The sequence below is a fragment of the Lolium rigidum genome, chromosome 1, assembly GCF_022539505.1.
Source record: "Lolium rigidum isolate FL_2022 chromosome 1, APGP_CSIRO_Lrig_0.1, whole genome shotgun sequence".
Taxonomy (NCBI): Eukaryota; Viridiplantae; Streptophyta; class Magnoliopsida; order Poales; family Poaceae; genus Lolium; species Lolium rigidum.
This window is the reverse complement of record NC_061508.1, coordinates 288,667,212-288,685,762: the sequence shown is the minus strand read 5'-3', so window position 1 is coordinate 288,685,762 and position 18,551 is coordinate 288,667,212. Positions and strand designations below refer to the sequence as shown.

Sequence of the window (18,551 nt, the reverse complement as noted above, 5' to 3'; positions counted from 1 at the left end):
CCTAGGTAATTGCCATGCTAGGCTGTTACTGTGAATTCAGCTAAATTGTGTTACAAATTGGTGGCGAAGTGCCGAAGTGGCATATGCACTGGGCAGCAGATTCAGGGCTAAAAATGCTCTGGGTGCAGATTACTTATGCCGTTATGTGCATATTAACCCATTGATACTTTATTTTTCATTTGGAGTACAATACTTACTCCCATCACGATCCACTCCTTGTTGCCTTTATGAAATGACAAGTAGGCTATTGGCATCTTAGCTACACACTTTTTCCTTTTGGTAAACATCAACTAGATTCATCAGTGAGTATTGCAAAGCAATCACCATCCATGAAAAGTCTACTAGTTCCATTTAAGGCTGCAAATTGGTGACCCTTAGCATATCCTCCAACCCTCTTTAGCTCAACCAAATAAACTAAGATTTCAAAATCACATCACTTTTGGAAAAAACAGTTCATTTGGGTACCAATTTGCATCTCTAGTTACATTGGTAGAAGAGTTGACGGTACCTTCTGTTGCGATAGAGAGACATAGAGAGGTAAGGTTTACTGATTGAATGGAGATTTATTTGGGTATGCTTGTAGTGTTCTGGACCTAGGGAATTGCCATACTAGGCTGTTACTGCAGATTGAGCCAAATTGCACTATAAATTGGTTGCGATGTGGCATTCTGCAGATTGAGAGCTTAAAATGTTTTGGGTGCAGATTACTTACCCCTATATGTGAATACCATTGATACTATTTATTTGTTTTTTTAATTTGGGTACTTACTCCCATCACGCTCCACTCCTTGTTGCCTTTGTGAAATGACAAGTAGGGTATTGGCATCTTAAGGTATATAGCCATCGATGAAGTTCTGACTCTGAACTTCCTTTTGAAGTGGCATGACTGAACTATGCATTGTTACTTACACGTACATAGGGTCCATGATTTGTCTTCATTGATTGAACTTGCCTCCTGGATACAAGCAAAACAAATGTCAATGAAATTTCGTGCAAAACAGGCTGTCCTAAGATTCAATAAATCTGAATATTGATACAGCAACACCCATGAACATGTATTTTCAGAAAGGAAAAGCCACACTGTCAACATATCTTGCATTGATGGTAAATCACAAATGGTCACATAAACCATAATTTCTTACAATACACTTTTGCACAGATATTAGTATTATGGCACTACATAACCTGGCATAGTGTGATCGAATACGAAATTCAGTATTTGTATACAAGCAGCTCATGCTGTTCTTGATTTATATGGATACACATCATATATATCTTGTTTTGGATCCAAGAATATGCATAGATGCCGCGTACAATGTCAAACGTCAAACTCTTCTTTTAGCTTGTAGAATACTGCTGAATTATGCCCTTGGCCTCATCAACCGAAAGAAGCATCCGCACAACATTTTCCATGGTGGGCCTTTTCCTACTATCTTCTTGTACGCATGAAACAGCCAACTTTACCATCATTATTGCTTGCAAGTTATCAAACTGGCTGTTCAATCTGGAATCAATGAAGTCAGCGACCCATAACTGTTCGCTGCCCTCCAGCATAATATTATCCGCAAGCATCTTAATGACCCTTTGAAGGGCCATTTCCACTTCCTCGTCAGCATCAGATCCCCAGTCTGAAATACGAGCCCCTTTCAGTAGTTCTAGGAGAACCACTCCGAAGCTGTAGACATCAACCTTTGCTGTTATTGGTAGTCTAGAAACCCATTCAGGAGCTATATAACCTCTAGTTCCATGGATCCTTGACACATTTTTGTTAGATCCGCCTCTATTCAGAAGTTTTGCAAGGCCAAAGTCCGTGATCTTTGGCTCCAAATTCTCATCCAATAGTATATTCTCAGGCTTCAGGTCACAGTGGATAACCCACTCCAAGCACTCGTGATGAAGATAGGCCAATCCTTTTGCAACCCCTAGAGCTATCTTAAATCTTTCGTTCCATTCAAGTAAAATATGTGAGCCCTCGGTACTGAATAGAGCTTTATCCAATGAACTATTCTCAACGTACTCTAATACCAATATCCTGTGTGAACCATCAGAACAAAATCCCCAAACCCTCACCAGATTCATATGGTAAATCCTTCCGATCACACTCAGTTCATGCTGGAATTCTTCTTCACCTTGGTTTATGTCTGCCAGCCTTTTCACGGCTACTGCCCTCTTGTCTTTCAAGACCCCCTTGTATACAAGACCATATGCCCCTCTCCCAATCTCATCCTTGAACTTTCGAGTGGCTTTCTGCAACTCCGTGTAAGTGTATCTGCGGAAATGGTTTGTTATCATTTCATAGCCAACCTCAGCTGGCCAAACTCCTGTTAACTGCTTGCCCTCCCTTCTCAAAATAAACCAGCATCCTAATGCCACAAATATTACCTCCATACAAAATATTGCTGATAAGAATCCATAGAAGTACAAATACTGTGGTCCACTATGGTTGTTCCTACGCTTATCCAGAAATTCTGTAGTGAAATATTTGTTACTTACACTACAGTTAGGACCATATCGAGGACCATAGGGCTGTGAGTGAGGAATTGAGGACTCTGATACTTGTAATTTCTTGGGTAGCTTGAGATAGATGGAACCAGGTAATACCGGGTTGGTTACACCACCAACAAGGGATGATTTTGGATAGCAGCTTCCATCTCCTTGCCAGTAGGAGAAACCTTTGCACGTGCAGTCAGTCAAGCATATCATTTTGCAAGCATGAAGAGAAACTAACTCAATTTTACGATCATAACCTAGGAAGTCCGTGGAAGGTAGCTTCAAAAAATTCACCCCCTGCCCCTGCCCATCACAACTGAGGTTGAACTTCGGCTTGCAACCTTTGCTTCGGTCACTTGGGTCGATGATCTCATGTCCAGGGGCACATGCACAAGAAGGCCTAGGGGTATACACACATATTCCATTCATACCACACAAACCTCGTACAAAGCAGGTCTGCTGAAATGCCATCCATGTGACCGACCATCTTCCAGTTGGCTTATTTAGACTGTATAATCTAAGGTTTCCATCATAATCCAATGTTAGCCTCCTCATAACCCCGAGACCCCAGTCAGTAGCCTTAAAAGTTAAATTATCACTTCCGAGGAAATACCCCCGGCTATCAAGCACCCCAACTGTGGTGGTATTAAACGAGTTCCTTTGTTTTCTCCAGATGTTAATATAAGGGTTTGGCCAATAGATAAAAGAGATATCCTTCTGATCATCAAACAGTGTAAGTAAATGTTCATCATCAAAATGGAAGCTGTAGTGCCCAGGAACAAGTAACCTATTAGTAGATTCCAACTTTGTACCAGCAGTGATGTTCTGATTGGGTAGCAATGTATCTGTAGGAGAATGAAAACTTTGCCATAAAATGATATCACCTTGGCCCTTCACGATGAGGTTTCCTGTGTCCAACAGCTGAGCTTGTTTGGCATTTGATGAAGAGCTCACATTGTTTTCCCACACGAGCTGGCCATTGTAATCTGTTACAACCATTCGGCCATCTCTGTGTAGCATCACTTGGGATCCCCAGGAGTACACGGGGTGGAGATGATTTGCACTCCAGACAACTGTCTTTTCAGCTGTGTTGGAGAACCAAATAGAGAAGACAAAGGCATTTTGGGAAATTTTGTTGAATCCGCAGGTGAAAGTACCATCTGGTGAATGGAGCTTGTCAGAGCTATACTCTACGGAGAGAGAGGAGCCCGGCAAGAGAAATTCAAGAGCCGAGATTCGCAAAAGCAGGTGAATCGAAGTTAGTAGAAGCAGGGATGTACAGCCTGCATCCATATTTGTTGGAAGCTTGAGGCACTCGTGTTGATCTTCAGAATCATCACAAATGGACGCTATTAATAGGAACCAACTAGCGGTACACACACCAGAGAAAGCTAATAATTTACTACAAAATTGGTAGGTGCTTGCTTTTTTGATAATGATAGTTTGCTCTGTTTCGTCAACGATTCAATCAATAAAGGTTTAAAGTCTTAGAGTCAATTCAAGCATGGTAGACTTGTCTCTTGTTTCCACTGCGATGTGTACTACAAAGTTGATTGATGCTTTGGTCCTTGGATGCTTAATTGGTCATCCATCATGCTGAAGATAAGTGAAATAAAAAAAGATATGCATGATTATTTCAGTTGTGTGGTGATAATGATATACATGAGTAAATTTTCCCAAAAAGAAAAAGATATACATAAGCAACTAATTTGCTATCTCATACAAAAGTTGCCGGGTCCAATTTTTTGTCAGGAAAAAGTGACAACTTTGCAGCGTGGCTTTCATTATTGCACATAGCGTTCTGTCAATAGCTTCTTGTCCTTTTCTTGAGTGGTAACTTCTTCTATTTGGTCAACAATTCTACTATTTTGTGAGGTCTGTCTTTCAAGTTCCAAGCTCAGTAGAATTGTCCATTGTTTCAGGCTTTCAGCTGGCTGGTGTATACTCCAGGGATATGATTCGAGCCACTCGTGCCTTTTCCAGTCATTAATTATGCAGTTGATAATCAAAATAAAATCTGAATCATTTCAACAGTCCTTGCCCTTTTTCATAATTATCAGACATCTGACGGTAATAAAGGAAAAAATAAATGTTGAACATTCAGGCAGGAAAATAGGAGTTTATGGTTTCAAGTATTGTGATACATGGTTCAAACTGAACACACCGTTGTCAATCCATTTGGCTTTCAGCGGAATAGGTAGGCATCAGACCTGGACAGTAGAGACTTCGCAAATTTATCTCCAGTCATCGGGGAGCATGACCACTAGTGCTCTGAATTCTGAAGCTACAGCAACAAGCTTGCCAATCACAATGCTACTCCTCTGGTGCATGACAAAGGATGAGGAGCATCATCTGAATCCTCTCAAGCAAGCGTTTTTGTCAGTGCTTGCTTTCCTGGCGCGTTTGAGTGCCTATTTTATTTTTGAAAACATTTCACCTCTCGATTACTGACTGGCTTACTTATCCATTACATGTGAGATGCTCCCTCAAGATAGTGTGCCCTTAAGGAAAGTCTACTGGACATGAAACTTTCTTTGGGGAGATGCACCCTGATAAAATACTGATAGCTTCTTCAGCAAACAGTTTGCTGTACAATCTGTTGGTTCAACTTTTAACGTCGACTTTCCGCGTTGCGACTTCACTGCAAGTTTTGAGCTGCAGGAGCATTATACAAGATCTAAATTTGGTGGTTCCTACCATTTAAACAAGTACTCCGTACTTAGTTGCTACTTCCCTACGCATGGAACATGCCAGGTCCTGATTTTTCTACTAGTTAACTTTGTGTTGTGTGAAGTATCGTGGCATTGATTGTAAGATTGATGACCCTTCTTTGCAGAATGAATATTCCATTTCTCTTTTCAGAATGAATATTCCATTTCTCTTTCAAAAATAAAACAACCAGCATGCCAGGATTGGAAAAATAACTGAAAGTTCTATACATGTCCCAAAGTTTGGGCTAGAACTGGAGGAGTGCCAGAGCCAAGAGGAGATAATGAGGCGCTATAGAGGAATCTGTGAAATGGGTTCTCTAGCTATATTCAGCGTGCAATATATTTGAAGGACCCCTCCCCGCACCCCTCCCCTCTCCCGCACCCCACCCCTCCCAACCCTAACCGCCGCCGATGCCGGTGGCGCCGCCGGGGCAAAGACCCACGGGGCGTGGCGGCGGCGGGGGCCCTTCCTCGTTGATGCGTGGTGGACGGCTGACGGGATCTCTCCTCCTTGACGCATACGGTGGACCGGCCGGCGCGGATGGTGATGGGCGGTGATGGCGTTCTGCGCTGTGGACCCCCTCCTCCCGTCGGCTCTCCCTCGCAGCACGCCGGCAGGGGCTGGTGGTGGGCGGCAGCCAGGCCCATGGTCTGCGCCATCCCCCCCCCCCCCCGCCTCTCGTCGGTGAGTGGAGGCGATCTCGGGCTTCTCCCGCGACACGAGGTCGCCCGGGGCAGCAGCCTTGGGTTCGACGGTGGAGGTGGCCCTCTTCTTTGCCGGAGAGGGTCGGCCTGCGGTTAATGGTGGTGGATCTGTCGATCACCACGTTCCGGCGGCGAGTTGGAGAAGCGTGGAAGCCGATGACGGCTGATGTCGCCGGTGGAGGGTTGGAGTGGCCAACCTGGGATGGTCGCCGACATGGGGGTCCGACCTGAATAAAGGTGGCGGTCCTAGGGCCTCTCTTGCGTGAAGAGGAAGACCTACCGGAAGCCTGGACTCGCGATCTGGCCGGTGTGTTGAGTTTCGGAAGGCGCCGCGCGGCAAGTGTAACAGTGGTTTTATTGCCTAGAGTTTGCTAAATCGGTGGTATTCGATCGTGTGCACCCATGCTTTTATTCCGACCGATTGGTCTAGAGGGAGCGACGCGAAGCTCTTTTCTATGTTGACACCAAGTGACAGATGATCCATGGTGAAGTCAGAAGAAGAGAATATCATGAAGGCCGGATTGGAGGACTAGCTATGGAGGTTCAAGTCTTTGCGCTGTTGAGGGGCTTGCTTGGTGTTTCGGACTTAGCAATAGTGGTATGGAAGTGGGGGCGGCAGTACATGTGCCTTTGAGGGTGAAAACCTAAGGTCTGACCTTAACTGGTTGTGTCTGGCAATGTCCTTGTTGAAGGCTTTGTTTTGAGAGCAAAGACTATCTTCAGGATGAAAACCTAAGATCGGGCTACGGCGGTGCTGGTGCACTGTTCCCTTCTTGGAGACGTCGCTTTTGAAGAGTCTGATTTTCAGGTGTTGTCTTGGTGGTGGTTGTATTACTGCTAGGGCTGTGATGCCGTAGCGGGACTTTTATTTCTTACTTTTCTCTTTCTCTTTTTTGGTTGTGTGCATCCGTAATATTTTAGAGCATTGCGTTGTTGCAGAGGCTGAGTGTAATTGGTATCCTTCAATATTAATATATTCCCTTTATCGAAAAAACAGGGCCAGTTGATGATTTGGACAGAACAAGAAAATATTTTATCTGCAGTCCCAGCCCATCATACTCAGCTGCCGCCGCGACCCGCGAGGCCCATCTCGGCCCCTCGCCCTATGGTGTAGCGCCTGTTAACGGGCCGCACCGTGGAAGCACGTTCTCCCGTTCCCCTCGTCGGCTCCACCTCCCCGTGTCCCCGCCCATGGCGGACCCTGCTGGCGAGGTCGCCACCGGATCCCTCGGCGCCGACAGCAGAACCAGCGCTCGGCTTCCTCTCCACAGGTCACTCTCCGTGCTGCATTCCTACTTTTCTACTGAGTTCCGCTAATCCCTTCTTGGGGATAACATCGGTTGATGCAAAGTTCACTTCAGCTTGGGATTTGGTGGCTGCCAAAAAAAAAAGTTTCTATGTGAGTGGTAACATGCTGGATGTATTCCTGTGTATCCCTATGTGATGAATCGAGGATTTTCTAGAGGGTTAATCGGATAGATGACATTGCAATTTCCAGCTATTTGAGAAACGCAACTACAACTTTTAACTTTTGAAAAACGCCATTGCAATTCTCTATGCATCCCATAAATGCCATTATGCTCATTTTAGCACACATACCACACAATATACACTCGTATTTTTGTCCTACATGCGTATACACTATGTTTTACACTCAAAACAGCTTACGACATGCATGACTGTTGTTGTCATCTGCCTCCACGTCACTAGCAAAGAGTATTATAAACACAGTTTATAGTGATATATATGTTTATATGAGTGTCCGTAAAAGCTAAAATATATAGTTTTACCAACTAAATAGTATATAATGGATTAGCACAACATGACTCCACTCGTTAGAAAATATTAGCAAGCCAAGAGAGAAGTTTATACGTGCTGCCATTTTATTCTCAAAGAGCATAAATACACCACGTGTGTATTGTTTTATCACAAAAGAAATATCATAAATTAATAAAATAATTATTACACAAAAAATGAACCGGCAGCACAAGCTAACTCTCATATAGGGACCGCTGTGTCTATGTATGTACGGTGGAAATACAAGTGTATAGTGCGTAGTTTGGTGTTAAAATTGGCAAAATGGCGTTTGTGGAATGTATAAAGAATTGTAGTGGCATTTTCAAAAGTTGAAAGTTGCAATGGCATTTCTCAAATAGCCCAAAATTGCAGTGGCGTATATCCAATTAACCATTTTCTAGAAGGGTAGGCACGGTGTTAAACGATCTGTTCAAAATATGAAATTAAAGACCTGCATTGACAAAATGTTCAGTAGCTCAAAGTACTCCGACAACACAACACCACATATTATTTAAGAAAACTTACAAAATAAAGAGACGCTGTTCTCACACTTTGAATCGTGATATGATACATCAATACTACTGGCTTGTAGAAAACATCTCACTGAGAAAATATATGCAAGAAGTAATATTGATCCCCGTGTTACTTTTCAGCGCGTTCTTTAAAAATTTCGTTGCCAAAAATACTTGCTGATTGCTAGAGGATGAACTGGCACCAACCTGTATCAGCAGTGGACAAATCAATTTGGAAAGAAAGATGAGTCCATTTTGTGCTTAGGAAATCCTTGAGAAAATTGAGCACACTTGTTCCTTTTGGTAAACATCAACTAGATTCATATATCAGGAGTACTGCAAAGTAATCGCCACCAAAATCTTCCATGACAAGTCTAGTAGTTCCATTTAAGGATGCAAATTGGTGACCCTTAGTGCACCCTCTTATCCTCTATAGCTCTACCAAATAAACCAAAATTTCAAAATCACAGCACTTTTGGAAAAACAATTCATTTGTTTGAACTAAATAGGGTGGGAGGGTCCCCTAAGGGTAGCAATTTGCATCTCTAGTTTCATCGGTAGAAGAGTTGATGATACCTTCTGTTGCGATAGAGATACCGAGAGAGCTAGGGCTCACTGATTGAATGGAGATTTTTTTGGGCATGCTTGTAGTGTTCTGGACCTAGGGAATTGCCATGCTAGGTTGTTACCGTGAATTGAGCTTAATGGTGTTACAAATTGGTGGCAAAGTGGCATACGCGTTGGGCTGCAGATTGAGGGCTAAAAATGCTCTGGGTACAGATTACTTACGCCGTTATGTGCATATTAACCCATTGATACTTTTTTTTTCATTTGGGGTACAATACATACTCACATCATGCTCCACTCCTTGTTGCCTTTGTGAAATGAAAAGTAGGCTATTTGCATCTTAAGTTATATATATATAGCCATCGATGAAGTAGTTTTGACTCTGAACTTCTTTTTGCCGCGACATGATTGAACAACGCATTGTTAGTTATACTTCTACAGGGTTCATAGTTGTCTTCAGCGACTGAACTTGCCTCCTTGATATAAGCGAAACAGGTGTAAGTGAAATTCTGTGCAAAACAAGTGGTCCTATGATTTAATAAATCTGAATATCGACATAGTAGGTTCAGCCAAGATGGCAACATGTATTCTCAGAAAGGAAAAACCAAACCATCAACATATCTTGCATTGATGGTAAATCACAATTGATCACACAAAATTTAAACTTCTTACAATACATGCTAGCATAGCCTTTGCACAAGTATTAGTGTTATGACACTACATAACCTGGCATAGTGGTCAAATACGAAATTTAATATTGGTATACAAGCGACTCATGCGGTCCTTGATTTACATGGATACACATCATAGATATCTTGTTTTGGATCTAAGAATATGCATAGATGCTGCCTACTGTATCAAATAACTCTTCTTTTAGCTGGTAGAATACTGCTGAATTATGCCACTGCCTCATCAACCGAAAGAAGCATCTGCACAACATTTTCCATGGTCGGCCTTTTCCTACTATCTTCTTCTACGCATGAAATAGCAAGCTTGACCATCATTATTGCTTGCAAGCTATTGAACTGGCTGTTCAATCTGGAGTCAACGAAGTCAGTGATCCATAACTGTTTGCTGCCCTCCAGCTTCAGATTTTCTGCAAGCATCCTAATAACCCTTTGAAGAACCAGTTCCACTTCCTCGTTAGCATTTGATGTCCAGTCTGAAACACGAGCCCCCTTAAGTAGTTCTAGGAGAACCACTCCGAAGCTGTAGACATCAACCTTTGCTGTTATTGGGTGGCTAGAAACCCACTCTGGAGCTATATAACCTCTAGTTCCATGAATCCGCGATACATTTTTATTGGATCCACCTCTATTCATAAGTTTTGCAAGGCCAAAGTCGGTGATCTTCGGCTCCATGTTTTCGTCCAACAGTATATTCTCAGGCTTCAGGTCACAGTGGATAACCCATTCCAAGCACTCATGATGAAGATAGGCCAATCCTTTTGCCACCCCTAGAGCAATCTTAAATCTTTCGTTCCATTCAAGTAAGGTCTGTGAGCCTTTACTGCTAAAAAGGGTTTTATCCAACGAGCCATTCTCAACATACTCTAAAACCAGTATCCTGTGTGGACCATCAGAACAGAATCCCCAAACCCTCACCAGATTCATATGGTAAATTCTTCCAATCACACTCAGTTCATGTTGGAATTCTTCTTCGCCTTGGTTTATGTCTTCCAACCTTTTGACCGCTACAGCCCTCTTGTCTTTCAAGACCCCCTTGTATACAAGACCAGATGCTCCCCTCCCAATCTGATCCTTGAACTTTCGAGTTGCTCTCTGCAACTCCTTGTAAGTGTACCTGCGGAAATGGTTGGTTATCATTTCATAGCCAACCTCAGCTGGCCATACTCCTGTTAACTGTTTGCCCTCCATTTTCAACATAAACCAGTATCCTAGTGCCACAAATATTACCTCCACACAAAATATCGCTGATAGAAATCCATAGAAGTACCAGTACTGTGGTCCACTCTTACTGCTCTTGGGTTCATCTGGAAAATTTGCAGTGAAATATTTGTTCATTGCACTACAGTTAGGACCATATGTAAGACCAAAAGGCTGCGAGTGAGGAACTGAGGACTTTGGCACGTTTAATGTCTTAGGAAGCTTGAGATAGATAGAACCAGCTAAATCCGGTCTGCTTACACCACCAACAAGGGACGACTTTGGATAACAAGCTCCACCTCCTTGCCAGTATGAGAAACCTTTGCAATTGCAGTCATTCAAGCACATCTTCTTGCAAGTATGAAAGGAAACAATACTCTTACTTTGATCATAACCTATAAAGTCAGTGGTCGGTAGCTTCACAAATTGTATCTCCTGCCCATCGCAGCTGAGGTTGAACTTTGGCCGACAACCTTTTCTCCGGTCACTTTGGTCGATGATCTCATGTCCAGGGGCACATGCACAAGCAGGCATAGGTGTATACACACATATTCCATTCATACCACACAAACCATGTACAAAGCAGGTCGGAAATGCTATCCACGTGACTGACCATTTTCGCTTTTCCTTACTTAGACTGTATAATCTAAGGTTTCCATCATAATCCAATGTCAGCCTCCTCATAACCCCTAGACCCCAATCGGCAGCCTTAAAAGTTAAATTGTCACTTCCAAGAAAATATCCCCAGTTATCAAGGAACCCAAATGTGGTGGTACTAAATGGGTATCTTTTCTTTGCCCATGTATTGATATCAGGCTTTGGCCAATAGATAAAAGAGAGATCCTTCTGATCATCAAACAGTGTGAGTAAATGTTCATCATCAAAATGGAAACTGTAGTGCCCAGGAACTAGTAACCTATCAGCAGATACCAACTTTGTAGCAGCAGTAATGTTCTGATTGGGTAGCAATGTATCGGTAGGTGAATCAAAGCTTTGCCATAGAATGATATCACCTTGGCCCATCACGATGAGGTTTCCTGTGTCCAACAACTGAGCTTGTTTGGCATTTGATGAAGAGTTTACACCATTCTCCCACACGAGCTGGCCATCGTAATCTTCTACAACCATTCGGCCATCCTTGTGTAGCATCACTTGCGATCCCAAGGAGTACACGGGGTGGAGGTGATTTGCGCTCCAGACGACAGTCTTTTCAGCTGTGTTAGAGAACCAAATAGAGAAGACAAATGCATTATGGGAAACGTTATTGAAGCCGCAGGTGAAAGTACCATCTGGTGAATGGAGCATGTCGGAGGTATCCTCTACTGAGAGAGAGGAGCCTGGCAAGAGGAATTCGCTAGCAGAGATGCGCAAAAGCAGATGAATCGAGGTCAGTAGGAGCAGAATGGTAGAGCGTGCATTCATATTTGCTGCAGGCTTGAGGCACTCGAGTTGATCTTTAGAATGACCTTATTAAATGGACTCTGTTATAGGAGCAGCCAGTTCCTATAACATATTGTTAGGTGCTTGTCTTTTCTTGAGTGATTGTTTGCTCTGTTTCTTCAATGCTTTAGTGGATAGTTAGCTGTAAAGTCTTTGCGCTGCAGAAACGTCTCTTATCTCAGATGGCTGACGTATACTCCAGTCCAGGCTCATTCAGTCTGGGCCAATCCCACTCATGCAGCAGATAAGTGAAAAGAAAAAACTTAATTATTTCAACTGCGTGGTCGGAACGATGTACATGAGCAATTAATTTTCTATGTCCTCACAGAAGCTGCCAGGTCCAAAAATTTCTCGGGAACAAACTAGTCAACCCTGCAGCATGGATTTGACTGTTGCACATAGACTTCTCCCAACAGTAGCTTCTTATCCCTGTCTCGAGTGGTAACCTGTTCTATTCAGTCAGCAGTTTAACTATTTTGTGAGGTGTTCTTCTCAAGTTGCAGTGTTGTAGAATTGTCTATTGCCCCTTATTTCAGGATTTTAGCTGGCTGATGTATAGTCCTGAAATAAAGCTTCAGGAGTAAGGCTCGAGCCAGTGGTGTTTCGCTCAATCATCAACCACCCAGAGGTGGCGTCCAATTTGTATCTACCGTGCACTTACTTTTCAGTTATCTTTTGGTAACTGGCTGCTGGGTACTATTGGTATAAAGCTAAGGGCCCAAGTCCTAGTTGTGAGGCGGATCTTTGTTGGTTGGGTAACTGGCTGCTGGGTACTATTGGTATACACTCATGTACGCATAGTTGTACAAACGATGCAGTTTTGACAAGAGAAATACTTCTCCGCTTCAGCATGTATAGTTGTATACTCGTGGATACATTAGCTATTGCTTCAACCGCTGGAAGACGGTTGAGAATGTGCAACTGGAGAGGGTGGCCAAAGAAGTGTTTACCCAGCACATATGGATGGCGATCTAGGTTTTAGATCGATTCTCCTCAGTAGTTTTTTCCTTGCTCTTTGGGACTATTTTATTACTCTTGTATTGGCATTTTGTATCAGCGATGCAGCGATTAAATTAATAAAAGCCTCCCATCATCGAACAAAAGTGAAATAAAACTTAATTATTTCAACAGTGTGGTGACAGTGGCATGGATGACTAATTGGTTGGCCAGTTCCTACACTGGTCGTTGGCGAGATCCCAATTAGCCTCGGTAGACAGATAGTCATCGCCCTTGTACAAAAGAAACTGACATATGATCAATAACACTGTGACAGTACATGAAAAATTGAACGTTGAACATTCTGACAGGAAAATAACACTTTATGGCTTCATACATTGCAACACATGATTCAAAGTGAGTGCTACATGCGTTTGGCTTTCAGAGGAATAATTAGCATCAGACTGGAGAACGGAGACTTCGTAAATTTATCTCCAGCCCTCCGATACATGATAGACTTCCCAATAATAAATTCACAATGCTACTCCTCAGGTACATGAAAAAGGATAGTCTCACCGTGTAAATCGTCTCAAACAAGCGTTTCTTCGGTGTTTGATTCCCTGGTGCCGAAAATAGTTCGCCTCCGTCAAGATAGTGTGGCCTTAAGATGCTCGCCATGTCAAAGCCCTTGTTTATGCAGCAACCACAACCACCCTTGGTAATGGCACCAAACTGCTTTTCTGGTCGGATAGATGGTTTGCTGGGCATATTATTGCAGATCTTGCCCAGCTGCTTTTCTGGTCGGATAGATGGTTTGCTGGGCAGAGTATTGCAGATCTTGCCCTTACCGGTGGTTGCTGCGGTCAGTCGCCTCAGCCTTGCGTGGATCAATGATATCATTGGCATCCTCTCCATTAAAGCTATCATTCAATTCCTTCACTTGGAGCATCTCTAGCGGATACCTCTCATCCGATTGTACCGCAAAATAACGGATGGGATGTGTTGCATCCGCAATTTTCATCGCGAAAAGTGAGGCGCCAAAACAGATCCACAATATTTGTAGTGTAAAAAGGCATATCCTCTATAAAAAATCCTTTCTTCTTTGCTCGCCCGCTGTCCCAGCTCTGCCCACGCTAGCATTCGCTCCGTCCAATCACATGTGCGCCCGCCCATGCTCCGCCCGGCCGCGGCCCGCTCTGACCGCCCTGCCCCCGGTACCGCTCCTTCCGAGCGTGCATGCCCCCGTCCCCGTTTCGGTCATGCATGCCCTCACTCCGTCCGGCTCCCCCCCCCCCTCCCCCGCCCGCCCGCTCCGGCCACCTGCATACTACCAGTAATTATCCACTTTTTGGCCCCGATTTGCTAGAGATGCTTTTAGTGGACATCACTGCTGAGCAGGAGCTGCATCCGGGCTCGCAAGACACCTTAACTTGGAACCTCACTGGCTCATACTCTGCTAAATCTGCTTACAAAGCATATTTTGAAGCCTCCATATTATCTCCTCGCCACAACTCAATGTGGGAATCGTGGAGCCCTCTCAAATGCAAAGTATTTGCCTGTTAGGCCTCGCTTGATCGATGTTGGACAACAGAAAGGTGATAATGACACCTGCGCTTTATGTGGTCAGGAGGTTGAGTCTATATCCCATTTGATCACTCAATGTTCCCTCTTTAAACAGATATGGCATGACATTCTGTCCAAACTTAACCTGCTTGGTTGTATGTCTGAAGCCGATGAGAGCTTCAACGATTGGTTTGCTACTACCGCCGATAATGCCAACCCTGTAATGCAAAAAAAATGTTAAATCTCTAATTATGCTAACTATTTGGAGGCTCTGGAAAGTTCGGAATGATGTGATCTTTAAGAATATCAATTCCAATAGAGAAGACCTCAGGAAGCATAGATGTGGATGCTTGCTGGAGCAAAAGCACTTTGTAGCCTACCTCTACACTCCAGGCCACCTCATGGCGCGGTAGTCAGGGCCACATAGCGACCCTAATAGCCTTGTATAGTTCTTTCTAGCTTCTTCTTCTTTCTTGTTTTGTTTTGGCTTTTAGCCTTTTAGTTTTTTTCATTTTTTTCTGTTTTTAACGTTTGTAGCTTGGCTACGTGGTGTACCACCCGCTTTCTCTGCGGTTTACTTCTAATACAAAAAGACATACGCTTTGGCGTCTGTTCAAGAAAAAAGAAAAGTTACTCCACACGGAAATTTCTTGGGGGTGATAGAACCGATAGCTTGTTTAGCCAATATAATTAGTTGTACAGTTGTTTCAACTTTTAGTGTGACTTTCCGCATTGTGAATTTTATTGCCCGATGTTTGAAGCTTTGAGCTGTAGATACATTAGAGCATCCCCACCGGCAAGCCCCATAGCGACTTCAATATCTATTTGGGGGTGTGGCGTTGTTTTTGGGCCAAACCGGCGAGCCCAATAAAGCGCTGGCGCGTTTTGGAGCTCAATAAAATCGCCGGCATGCCCTTTATTGTTCCCTATGCGTCGAACATGAAACGGGCGCACCGGCGCCTCGCGCCATATCGGATTCATGTTATGGCCCCCCCTGGCAGTGAGAGAAAGCGACGGTCACGTTTTAATGACCAAGCATAGAGACATCTTATACGTGCATTTTGCATCATCTTTATTGTTACATATAGAGTTAGTTCTCATTATTATTTGCCTTACATTGTTATTTATGCATTTTTAGATGATTTCCGGGACTTTCCTACAAAGTTCCCTTCATTGGTATTTAATTCCTAGGAGGCAGAAAACCTCATTTTTGTATTTTAATTGTTTTAGAACTTTCTGGATCGCAAAAAATTCGAGAAAAATTACCTGATCAGTTTTTCACCCGAAGAAAGGCCGTGAGCGAAAGAAACAAGCAAGAGAGGACACGAGGTGCAAACGAGCACAGGTGGCGCAGCCCAACTTCCTGGTCGTGCCACCCACCCTCATTCGCACCTCGGACATCCTTTCGCCCCCCCCCCCTTTTATCCCAGATGCTCCGTTTTCGCCCAAAAACCTAAGCCATATTTTCCCGAGATTTATTGAGGCGGCCACGGAGGCGAAAGTCCTCTCCTACTCCGGGAGAGGGCAGTTCCTACTGCACCGGTGCATTCGACGAAGGGGAAAGCGACATCATCGACATCCCCACTCCTCCTTGGCTTGGGAGGAGGCATCTCCATCAACATCTCCACCAGCACCATCATCACCACCACCATCTCCATCTACGAGATCAACGTCATCCACCTCATAGTTTGTGTTGAATTGAACCCCGGATATTGTTTTTAGTGTTGTTGTATGTTTGTGATTGATACTTTGTCATTTTTCGGTGGGGAGATTATAATTCAGATTGTGTTGGAACCATTATGCCTCTGATCCATATTATGTTTGTCACTTGTGAGTAGTTCCCCATGTTCCTGAGGGCATATGATGATCTAGCTACGATTCTATATGATGTGCAATGAGTATTTTGTCAAGTTTTCTATCTTTTATGTTTTTCTATGATGGTTTTATGCGAACGTCGACTACATATTATTTCACCTATACGGGCTCATAGGGCTGCACTTTGATGTAATGCATTAGTGTTAGAGGGTCTGAATGACAGAAACCTTCTTCCAACACTATGGGTTACATTAGAGGGGTTTATGTCGGGGACCCTAAATTTTATGGCTATGATAGGACATTTATGTCTTAATGATTCCTATACTTGCACATGAAAATGGCTCTAGGACCCATCATAAGGGGTGTATTTGCACATGTTTATGGCTGCACCTAATTAAGGCTCCGCCCCTAATTGAATAAAGCTTGACAAGATATTTACCATGTTGTTTAGAACTCAGATCTAGTGAACCCATGCCGCCCACGGGAACCTTTGTCTCATATAAGCACACACACTTTAGCTTGTCCTCTTGCTGCATAGAGGATTTGGATTTTCTCTCATTGAGAGCATTTACTTATTTGCTATTTACTTTCTGCACTTTATTTTTACTGCAAACTATAAACCCAAAACACCAAAACTGTTACTTTATTGTTACTGATTTCTTGTTATTTTGCTAACCAGTACCTTCAGCTCCTCATGGGTTCGACAACCTTTCTTTATTGAAAAGTACTACAATTGATCTCCTGCACTTAGGAGCCGTCAAGACACTTTTCTGGCACCGTTCCCGGGGAGCGTAGCGCTATTGGTAAGTGAATGGTAAGCAAGCTTTTACTGTTTTTACTATTTGCTATTTGTCTCATCATGGATACTAGCCGTGATGAGGTTGGTTTGATTTTATATGATTATGACTATATTCAAGCTCTGAGAGAAAATGAAGAGAAACCACCTGAGGTTAAGGTGGCGTTTCAAATTCCTGTTGCTATTGCCAAACAAGTTATGAAACTAGCATTACAGGTGATAGAAGTAAAACTGCTATGGGACATCTTCATGCTATTGAAGATATTTGCTCTTTATTCAAATTGGCGGATATTCCTCATGATCATACCTATTTGCTCTTTATTATATCTATCTCTTTCCGATAATGCTCGCATATGGTTTCGATCTTTGGATATTAAATACCGTCTTGACTAGAAATTATTGAGGAAGGCTTTCTACACCAAGGTTGTACTCCTAAAGAAGCTTATGATGATCGTTTTCATATTTATATTTTTTGGCCTCATCTTGGAGAAAGTATTGCTCAAGATTGGGGGAGGCTTAATGAACTCATTCGTAAGAATCTTTGTCATGGTATTCCTGATAGTCTTATATCGATAAACTTCTATGTGAGGCTGCCACAACATCATAGGGATTTTCTGGATAATTCATCTGAATGGAGTTTTACTAATAGAACTTAACAAGAAGCAAGTAATTTATTGGGTACTATTGCTAATAACTCCGCTGCATGGGATCTTGATAAAGGTAATGAGCCTCGTTTTGATTTTGAATATGAATGTGTAGAGAATTTCTCTACTAATATATTGTTTGAAGAACTAAAGGATAAGTTTGGCCTTGATCCTCATATTTTAGTAGAAGTTACTAAATATTTTGGTAACCATTTGAATGTTCCTAATAAAGGATTTAAGGTATTTTCTGAACCTATTAAGACTTAACCATATATTGCTAAAGTTGAGAAACAAGTTTAGCAAACTTCATTGGTTATTATTGGAGAATATGTGGAATCTCCTCCATATCCGAATAGGGTGAAAGAAAATTTGCTCACCGTTGTTGCGCATAAGAATTCTAAAATATTTCATGAGCCTTATGAACAAATCTCCATGAAGCCTCAAATTTCGGCCATGAAGGAATTAAATGAAGAAACTCCTTGTGATGTTTATTTATGCAAAGATTCCACTAAGGTAATTCAAGGTAAGACTACTAGAATTGGTAAACCTATTAAATCTTGTGCTATTGGAACTTCATGTTATCATGGTCTTTGTGATATTTGAGCAAGTATAAGTGTGATACCATATTCTCTTTATCTTGAAATCAAGCCCAATATTGATCCCATACACATGGAGGAAACAGGTATAAC

The 18,551-nt window shown here is 42.8% G+C and overlaps 2 protein-coding genes across 2 annotated transcripts; both read right to left on the bottom strand.

The window, feature by feature from the left end:
- Positions 1 to 1,338: 1,338 nt before the first annotated feature.
- LOC124683874 (putative receptor protein kinase ZmPK1) lies at positions 1,339 to 3,783 on the bottom strand. The gene has a single exon (XM_047218305.1). It carries the CDS (start codon positions 3,781 to 3,783, stop codon positions 1,339 to 1,341), a length of 2,445 nt encoding a protein of 814 aa, XP_047074261.1.
- A 5,874-nt stretch (positions 3,784 to 9,657) lies between these two features.
- Positions 9,658 to 12,090, bottom strand: LOC124683873 (putative receptor protein kinase ZmPK1). Its single transcript, XM_047218304.1, has one exon. The coding sequence runs from the start codon at positions 12,088 to 12,090 to the stop codon at positions 9,679 to 9,681; it is 2,412 nt and encodes an 803-aa protein (XP_047074260.1). The 3' UTR covers positions 9,658 to 9,678.
- Positions 12,091 to 18,551: the final 6,461 nt, after the last annotated feature.

Bases quoted from the DNA above. Each gene is read 5' to 3' on its own strand.
- LOC124683874 (XM_047218305.1), bottom strand. From the start codon at position 3,783: ATGGATGCAGGCTGTACATCCCTGCTTCTACTAACTTCGATTCACCTG.
- LOC124683873 (XM_047218304.1), bottom strand. From the start codon at position 12,090: ATGAATGCACGCTCTACCATTCTGCTCCTACTGACCTCGATTCATCTG.